Source organism: Rousettus aegyptiacus, unplaced genomic scaffold (genome assembly GCF_014176215.1).
Source record: "Rousettus aegyptiacus isolate mRouAeg1 unplaced genomic scaffold, mRouAeg1.p scaffold_m13_p_17, whole genome shotgun sequence".
NCBI classification, from domain to species: Eukaryota; Metazoa; Chordata; class Mammalia; order Chiroptera; family Pteropodidae; genus Rousettus; species Rousettus aegyptiacus.
The window spans coordinates 34,659,441-34,668,977 of record NW_023416292.1 but is presented as its reverse complement, the minus strand read 5'-3'; the positions used below and the strand labels follow the sequence as shown (position 1 = coordinate 34,668,977).

The 9,537-nt window shown below is 41.1% G+C and overlaps 1 protein-coding gene across 2 annotated transcripts; it reads right to left on the bottom strand.

Moving 5' to 3' along the window:
- Positions 1-4,272: 4,272 nt before the first annotated feature.
- LAMTOR5 (late endosomal/lysosomal adaptor, MAPK and MTOR activator 5) lies at positions 4,273-8,296 on the bottom strand. 2 transcript variants are annotated; one of them, XM_016155576.2, is made up of 4 exons: positions 8,150-8,296; positions 7,214-7,275; positions 5,226-5,343; positions 4,273-4,595 (listed from the first exon to the last, which is right to left on the bottom strand). In XM_016155576.2, the coding sequence occupies exons 1-4, from the start codon at positions 8,182-8,184 to the stop codon at positions 4,535-4,537; spliced, it is 276 nt and encodes a 91-aa protein (XP_016011062.1). In that variant the 5' UTR covers positions 8,185-8,296; the 3' UTR covers positions 4,273-4,534. The 2 variants fall into 2 exon arrangements, with proteins under 2 accessions (XP_016011062.1, XP_016011063.1); XM_016155577.2 differs by lacking the exon at positions 8,150-8,296 and adding an exon at positions 7,574-7,961.
- Between the last annotated feature and the right edge of the window lie 1,241 nt (positions 8,297-9,537).

The window sequence follows — 9,537 nt, the reverse complement described above, 5'->3', positions numbered from 1 at the left end:
CTTGGCTTCTACCTTTCCTATATGAAAACTTTCCCCTAGCTCCTGTCGGTGGAGTGCTCTTAGCCACTTCTCATTTGGTGCTGCCTGGTTCGAATCGATTTTTGCTCAGATAAGTTCTTACAATTTTTAATATGCCTCCGTTTGTCTTAACACCATGCTCAAGACACTGATACCCATGCCTCTACTGGTCCTCAGGGAGGTCCTCAGGGCATGCTTATTGTATAGGAGAAAACAAACCACCGTCCCAGAGTTGGCAGATACATTTCCTGGGCAACAAATCGCAACCTTCAGGAAGTTTGGCCCATTTGTGTGTCCTTTTTGTACCGACTAAATATTCTGGGTAATAATTTGAACTTCCAGGCTCCATTCTAATTGCTTTTTTGAAATACTTGATTACCTTAATGCCAAACTCCTCCCAGAGAAGGTGTATACTTGAATTTTAATGAAATCTTACTGCATTTTGGAAATGGTTTAGGCTGAGTCTTCTAGGAAATTACTGAGATGATTCAGCTTTCTTATTCCATTTCTTTCCTCTGTGCCACCTTCCACTTCAAAAAAAAAAAAAAAAAAAAAAAAGTCAACAGGAAATTGCCTTTCATCTCCCAGCATCAACATTCCAGGTTTTAAACCAGAACATAATTTAGGCCAAAGTGTGTGTTTCTTGTTTTATCTGGAAAATCACATATTTTTGCTCTTTTTTTTTTTTTTTTTTTTTTTTTTTAAGTACGGGGCTCCTCAGGCTCTTAAAACCAATCTATAACACTTTTTGATTCAAGTGCTAGCAGAAGCACAGCTGAGTGGTTTGGGAAGATGCCCTGTAGTGATGGAAAAGATTGTGGTGCTGGTGGTAAGGATCGGACAAACCTTCAGTGGAAGGCAAAACTCCAAATGAGAAGGTGAATACTTTTCAGAGTTTTGTTTGTAGTTATGAACATACTCTGGAAAGCATTTTTAAATAAACATCTGTAGGACTGATTTTTCTCTCCTTTTTTTTTTTTTTTTTTTTTGGTGGATGTTCTCTTTTAAAGCAGGACTATCTACCTATGATTTTGAGCTCTGGGTAAGATGAGGCTAAGCTTTATACTGATAGAGAGCTTTGATGCTGAGAGCTGCAGTCAGATTTGCAATGTGGCAGAACAATGAGCCATTCATAGAGACTAGGAGGGCTGTAAGGTCCTCAGCGATGAACCCCTTGAAACATCTTTCATAGAGGAAGCTTTGAGGTATAGTGGGAAATGCAGATTTGGCTAGAATCTCAATGTATTTTTAAAGCCTGAAGGTTTTTGACTAGTTACCCACTCTGAGTATGTTTCAATACCTGTGAAATGTGGCTAATATTACTTTGCAAGTTTGTTGTGAGGACTGACTATACACACACACACACACACATGACTGTTCCTTATCAGACCCACTATTGATACTTAATTCACTAAATATGGTTCTTATTAATCAGGTGGGGCCTAATAGCAAGAGCAAAGAATCCTTATGCCACAGCTGGAGTACTTGTTAACATTTTGGCATCTCTACCCAATTGCCTTAAAGCTTTTGGGTCTTTAACTAAACATAAATAATTCCCTTAATCTCTAACCTTCTCATTCTTGGCCCTAATGCCATTCAGAAAGAACTGCAGCTTGATTTCCTAAGTCAACACTATTACCCTCACTGTATTGTCAAATCCAGCCCATGAATAATTTTTTAGCATTTAGAATGAAAAGATTTTATTTTTAGCTGAATCTTTCTGTCCCCTATCTTGGTACAGAAAAGTTAACATAGTTGGCCTGAGACTCCTGTCCTTTGAAAGTCTTGCTTACAAGATTCCCCTTTGGCTAGCAATGGGGAACTTAGATTTTAAGAGGGTTTCCACCATTTTTTTTCTAAATTATAAGAGTAGATAACTGTGCCTAAATTATTTGTGCAAACAATATGCTTTATGGTGAACACTTGCTTTCCTTCTGGGAGTCTAAAATTTTGAGCCAATTCCAGAGAGAGGGTGCCTGTGTAATCAGCCTCCAATAAAAAAACCTTGGCGATCATGTATGTAAGGAATTGGCTCATGTGATTATGGAGGTTGAGAAGTCCAAGATTTGTAGTCAGAGCTGATGGTGCAGTTCTGGTCTGAGTCTGAATCCATAGGCAGAAGATGATCCATGTTCCATCTCGAAGACAGGAAGAGGTAAAGAATTCTTTTTTATTCAGACTTTTATACTGTTCTGATCTTCAATGGGTTGGCTGAGGCCCAGCCACACTGAGGGGGACAATTTGTTTTACTTAGTCCACTAATTCAAATGTTGATCTCATCCAAAACACGGGCACAGATGCACCCAGACAAAATGTTTAACCAAATAGTTGGATAACCTCTGGCCCAGTTGACACTTAAGAGTAACCATCACAGGAGCGGTCTTGGGAAACCTCCATACAATCCTACTTTAGCTTCAGCTCTGTACAGACTGGAAAATCAGCCATCCCCAGCCTTAAGCTCTTTCCAGCACAAGTCTTGTATTAATAAAATTGGGTATATTACACCCTACCTCAAAGGTTTTTAAGAATAAGAAAGCATGTTCATTTATTCATTTCATTCAATAAAGTTGTCTTCTATATGCCAGGCACTGCTAGACAGGGGTATGTGTAGACAGTAGGTGGCCTGAGATGTGGCACAAGGGCTGGGTCCTGCAGGGCTTGGGAGACCCTGGTGAGAACTTCAGATTTTGTTCTGAATGCAGTGGGAGGCCCCTGAAGGGTTGGTTAGCACTGCTCCTGGTACATAGTAAGCACCCAGCACGTTTGTTACTTAGCATCACCACCAGGATGTCTATCAGATATTCAATTTCATCATCTAAAATCAAGCCCAGCCGGTTTTTCTCTATAATCCTTCCTGTGTTGACTCCTTTCTAAGGTACTCAGTTCTTCCTATCACCTAGACAATTCAGTCATCTTTCTTTTGTTCCTTTTCTGCCAATTTGCTTAATTTTTAGTCTCATGTTGGATCTTGAGCTACTTTATCCTGCTGAGCTTATTTCTTCCTAAAATGGCAATAATACTGCATAAGATTAAATGAGCCAAATGCATGTAAATTGCTTAGTCATTATCTAGAATGCAGCCATTACTCACTAAAGGTTGGCTCTCATTACTTTGGGTTAGGAATTGGAGATACACAGGTAAGCAAGAGGACGTTTTTCTCCTTGAAAAAAAATGAGCTTGCTGTACCTCAGATTAATCTTAAAGCTCAACTTTGACTCACTTGCTCCGAGCCCCATTCTAACAGGATATGGCCTGGGGTTCTTAAAAAGCAGGTCTTCAAGGAGGAAGTAGTTGCCCTACCTTGCATCTTTTGGTTTATCACCTGTTTTGTCATCGCTGCTCCCTGTCTGGGAAGGCCCAGTACATACCAGAAACTCCTTTGTACTTGTTATATATTCATCTATTCAGCAAGTATTTATTCAGTGCCTACTATGTGCTAGGACTGTTCCAGGTGCTTGGAATACATCTGTGAATAAGACAAACCTTCTGGCCTCAGTGTCTGTACTAGTGGGGCAGACAGACAATAAAACATGTACGTGACGTGTCAGGTATTAGTGAGTATGGTGAACACAACAGACACGCATATCCTATCAAAGTATAAGCTCAAAGGCTGGAGCCATGTCTTATTCAAAATCTTTATCCTCGCATAGCACCTCTTATTTATTTGTAGAGACTTGTCATTTTTAAATAAATAGTAGTATTCTGGAGTTTTTTTTATACTGTCAAATATTAAGGAGCAATAGGAACTGCAAATTCAACGAAATGAGGTCTTTTGTGACTGTTGTGCTCCATTCTGTTAACTATAAAGGTTGAAGAAAAGATAATGTTCTGTACTTTCAAGTGGCAGATTCTTTCCTGGCCAAATGCACCTGTTTCTATAGTGGTCTGGGTGTTAAGAGTACAGGCTCTGAGTCAGACTCTCAAGTCCAAATGTTGACTCTGCTAACCTGGTGGCCATAGTTACACAAATGTAAAATGGGGCAAATAAGAGCACCTATCGTGTAGGGTTACTAATGAGAGTTAAATGATTTCCTGGCATATAGTAAGTTCTTAATAATATTAGCTATTATGTCAATATTACGGGGTAGGAATATGCTTTGTTTTAAATATCCATGGACACTTCTGTGAGACTATATGTATTTCAGGAAGCTTTTGAAAAAGAAGAGTAATCTGGAGCAAAGACCTTTTTAAAAAAAATTTACAAAGGAAAAATGAACATTTTATGAGTTTAAAGAATCCAGAAAAGATCCAAGCTTTCCTCCAACCAGATTTATTGAACATAAGAAAATTCTATATACAAAATGACTTGGACCTGCTGCTTCCAAACACAATCCTTTATTAATATTTTGATGTCAGTCCATAGTGTTAAAAAGCAGTTTATTCTAAACCAATAGAGAAGTGCACAATGCACATTAAATGAATGGCCTAACTACTTAAACTTCAATAGTCTGTAAGATAATCAACACAGGTGGGAGTGAGTCCCTACAACAGGCTGCTGGAAAGCCGATGTGAGATGTCAAGAAGCCATTTTGTGCACTGCCACTGTGATGCCATCATGTTTCTGAATCATTATGTTCCTGAAAGGCAAAGCAGAAGATAATCCGTAAAACACTGTACAAGTGGGAGTCAGTGTAAGATTACAGATGCTGTTTGGTTTAGGACTCAACTAAAAAATATATCATCTTTCTATGTATAAAAGTGACATATGAATACAAAACATTTGAAAGATATAGAAAAGTACAAGATAAAAATGAAATGAATCCTATAGTCCTACCTCTCAGAGACGATTAATATTTTCCTTTTTATACTGTATCTATACTATTTACATATATGTATGTTTTACAAAACTATGATTATATTGTATATAGTTTTGTATTCTGCTTTTGTCACTCACTATTAGAATATTCTGAGGACTCTCACTTGGAATATCTTTAGTGTTTCTCTTACTACAGAAGTAGTTTCTGTTTTGAACAGTCTCCCTCTTATACTTTTTCTTGACAGACGGATAGTTCATAATTCTTCCTTTTCATTTAGATGGAACTAGTCTGAAAGCACATTAGCTTCACAGATCAATCTATCTGCTCCCCTGGTCCTATTAGCACTTTGAACGAGGAATCACTGATGAACACAGGGCAGGCCCCAGGCACGTTTCCCAGTGATTTTTCCAAGTAAAAAGGAAAGGACGGGATCTGCTGACATCTACTCACCCATTATCTGATTCTAGACACACCACAGGAATATCAGTGGGGTCTGAAGTTAGCTTAGCTGCTTGCTGGGCTAGAACAGATATCACTCCAGCGTGCTCGTCTGAGAGAGTCCCACGGCCTAGAAGACAGAGATGACATCATGTTGCCTGACTGTCCAAAAATGAGTACAGGGCTGTAGGAGTATCTCTCACTGAATTATTCACAAAAAGGTTTAGTTCACGGTCTCTTAGGTTAGTTACTGACATGAAATGGTTTTGCTCTGGTGGTACTCAGCTAGTTACATCAGTAAGAAAGCCAGACAACAGTTCTTAAATCAGTAAAGCCATAACAGACACTCAACTTTGAAAGTCATTCCCATTACCATCTCTAAACACCTTCTCAAACATATAAGGAAGCTGTAATTCAAGTCAATCTGAAAGTCATAAATTCATTTAATAGGAACTGTGATGAAACCAACAAGAAATTCAGAGGTGAGATTGACAAAAAGCAGTCAGTAAGGACAAGAGACTTGTTAAAACTAATTCCTCATGGGAAATCTGATTTCCTTTTATTGAGCTCAACCTCAAAGGGTATAAAAATCTTTATTCAGGAGTTCAGCTGTAAGATCACCTTGACAACATATGTGGAGATTCTGGGAGAAATTATTTCCACTAGAATAAACTGGCTGTTTTCAAATATCAACAGAACTGGCTTTTTATTAATGCTTGTTTTAGCCTGAAGATAGTAACTAAATCTTGGGTACAAAAAGTAATTAGTAAGTTTACAAATATATTCCACATATAAAGGCAACATAAGCCTACCTGCCTTGAAACTAAGTCAGGTAACAGACATACCACTATGACAGAACTGATAGATTTACTATTACTGTATAAACAGTGCAATCTTTCAGGCCTTGAAGGTTTCTTGAAGGAACTCATTTAGTTTTAGATCTCCTCACTTGAATATCATCAGCCTTTCCATTACTAAGCCTGGCAAGCACCCTGCCCCCCTCCCCTCCCCCATCTGCCTTTTTCCTCTCAACTAACTGATTTGGGCATAAAACCTAACTGAGTTACATATATTGCCTCTTTCAGTAACCTTCCCTGCAAAAATTCACAGCTTTTATAAGTCCTGCAGTAAAGAGGAATAAGGACTAAAGGATCCTAAGCTTACTAGTTCTGACATTAATCAGCTGAATGCTTTAGTTATTTACATTTCTGGACTTATTTCCCCATCTGTAATTGTTGCCATTTATTGAGTATTATGCCTGGGTTCTGTGCTGTGTTTTACACACATTATATAATCTTACAGTATTGTGATTAAGAGGCTTTGGAGCCAGACTCAAATACCAGCTCAACCATTTAATTTATCTACCTTATGAGGATTAAATGACTCAGTATATGTAAAGAACTTAGAATGATGCCTGATACTTAGTAAAAATTCAATAAATGCAATTCAATAATAATTATTAAACAGCCTAGTAAATAAACTGAGTGGGGGTGGGGGGAGGTAGATTTTTTTGGGCCAAGTTCACAATACTAGCAAACGGAACAGCAGGAGGTTGAACCCAGGTGTGTTCAACTTCTAAACCTTGTTTTTACTGCCTACTCACTGTTAAGTGCAGTTAGATGAAAAAAAGCACCACCCATCTTGCAGGATTATTGGGAAAATTAGAGACTGGTATACAAAGCCGAGCAGTCCAAGCATACAGCACACATTCAATAACTGTAACTGTTGTCATTATCCTAAGTCCTTTCTAGACCCAATTTAAAATGAGTCAAATACTATTTTAGTAGAAGCAACTGTACAGTGCTAGAACTGCAAGAAACATTTCTACCTTAATAAATTTCAATTTTCTAACCTTGTTACTTGGAGATAATCTCTAGTCTCACAAAAGTACCCAGAAAAGTGGCAGGGTAAAAACTAGAGAATAACAGCACACTGGGCTCCTAGTCAACATCAAATGCTCTGCAACCCCGCCCACCAAAGGACTGATGGGAGATACTTACAGCCCAGGTTGAGTCCTTGTGAATCTGTGCACAGGACTCCGACAATGGATGGATTCTTCATTCTAATTCCAGAAACAGATGACGTAAGAAAACAAATTTAAATATTTATAAGACAAATAGGCTTTCTACATACCAGACATTGTTTTAAGTGCTTTAAATCAGTGTTTCTCAACCATTTTTCATTATCATCGCCCCACCCCAAGAAAAATTAAATTGCAATTAACTAATTGAAATAGTTAAACTCGTTTCTCTCTGCTGAGGGAAAAGATTGTGTGCCAGGGAGCTTTACAGGGCCACAAATATTGCAATACCTAGGATTTGCTGCCTCCTTGAAGTGCATGCTTTAGCGTACTAACTCACTTGAAACAACTGCTGAAAAACTCTCAAGTAACACGGCTGCCTCCTGGAGAGGAAGTTCCAGGAAGCTGGGGGGCGCTGGTGCGAGGGAGCTGCTTCCCTGTATGTCTTTTGAATGTTTCGTATAGTCCTCGTTCAAAAAACAGAAGGGATGCCTTTCGTAGCCTGAATCACCAAGTAACTGGTTACACACGGAAGGAGATGGGTATGTGTGTTTATGTTTGCACTGCCGGGCTTGTCTGCACAGGTGGTACATCTTTACCCCAAATTACTCCATCTCCTGAACCTCCCAAAGAACAACCCCGCCCGGACAATTTCAACACGACGAGCGATTCTGACCACGGGCTAGGCCCGCGGAGACTCGCTCCAAAGGAACCATACGGAGCCCTGGAGAGATTTTCATTCCAGGTCACCGGTCCCTCTGCGTCTCCTGGACGGGGCTCACCGCCTGACCCAGCCGCCTGGGGGTCGCGCGGCGTCCCCGACCCGTCCGGCCGGCACTCACAACTTGCGCCCTTTGCTCCGCTCAAATCCCCGCTGCGCGAGCTCAGGACAGTCAGAAGAGGCCGAATGACTCACGTGTCCTCCAAGTGCTGCTCCAAGGTAGCCTCCATCCCGCCAGCTGTCCACTCGAGCGCAAGACCCCGCAGCGAGTCTCTTCCCTCCCCGCCACCGGCCTCCGGCGCTCCCGGATCACATGACGCAGCGGGACGCAGGCCCGGACGGCGCCGCCAAAGGGCCAAACTTCGGGGCGCAACCTCCGCGTTGTGTGCTCTGAGCAAGCGCTCGCTCCCTCCCACGGTGCAAGCCGGACCGAGGTGCCGCTGCCCAAGCGGTGACAGGTGAGGGGATCCGCGCCGGGCTCCATCTGGAAACAGGCGGCGCGGGTTGTCCCCGGCAGGAGAGAGGTCTGCAGCTAGTTGGTCCTCAGAGCCTCGGTTCCTGGCCAGTCACGTTGTTTCGGGGATGTAAGCTTTGGGTTCCGGTTCGAACGTCAGCCCGATCTTGTATTAGTTTTACCGTAACCGGACGGTGGGGCAGGGACAGAGAAGCGACAGAGGGCTCCGGTGAACGGGTCCACAAGCTTGGAGGGGAAACGATATGCACACGGGGCTAGAGGACGAGATGGAACGAGGTTGCAAAGCTCAGCTCCGCATTGGGAAAGTGTCGGGATTTTAACGAAGACACTGGCCAGAGCTCAGGATAATTTGCGAAAGAAGGCGGCACTTTTAAAGAAGACTGGGTAGGGCAACTTAAAAATAACTTAAATTTTTTAATTATAAAAGCCGTTATAAAAATAAAGAACGAAAGTCATCCATATTCTTTGTCTACAGATGACTATTAATCTCTTGGAAACTATCTTTTCATCACACTGTCTTTGCAAATGTACGCTTTTGATATGTTTTTCTTTTTAAAGCAAAATTGACATACATACTGGACATAGAATTCTGCCGCTGGCCATTTTTACAGAATTTAGCCTAAGTGTCTTTCCATATCTAGAAGTATTCATACATCCTTTGTAATAGTTACAAAAGATGCCATATTATAGCTGCACCTTAGCCGATTTAACCAACCCCTTATTAATGTGCCATGGGGTCGCTTATAGTGTTTGCTCCTAGTTCTTTCCCTACAGTGAAACTTGCAGCTTCCTTAAAATTCCAGTCTTGAATGTTGTAATTCAGGAGTTTTGGACTCCTGCCCTAGAGAAATTATTATTTATGTTAACTTAGGGGTAACATAGTACGTACGAACCATTTAAATTTTAGAAAAAGCAGTTTAAAACTACTCTTGAAAGACAGCATTAGAAAATGTGGGGAGCCAGCCTGCTTCCCGACAAAAGTCCTGCCGGCGCCAGCCGGGCGCTGCAGTACCGCCCCCTTGTGGTCCAAGGCGGTGTAAAGCTTTGCTGGACCAGGACTTCCCAGCTCTGGGTTTTTAACCTCCCCAGCAGTGACGTCCAATAGAAA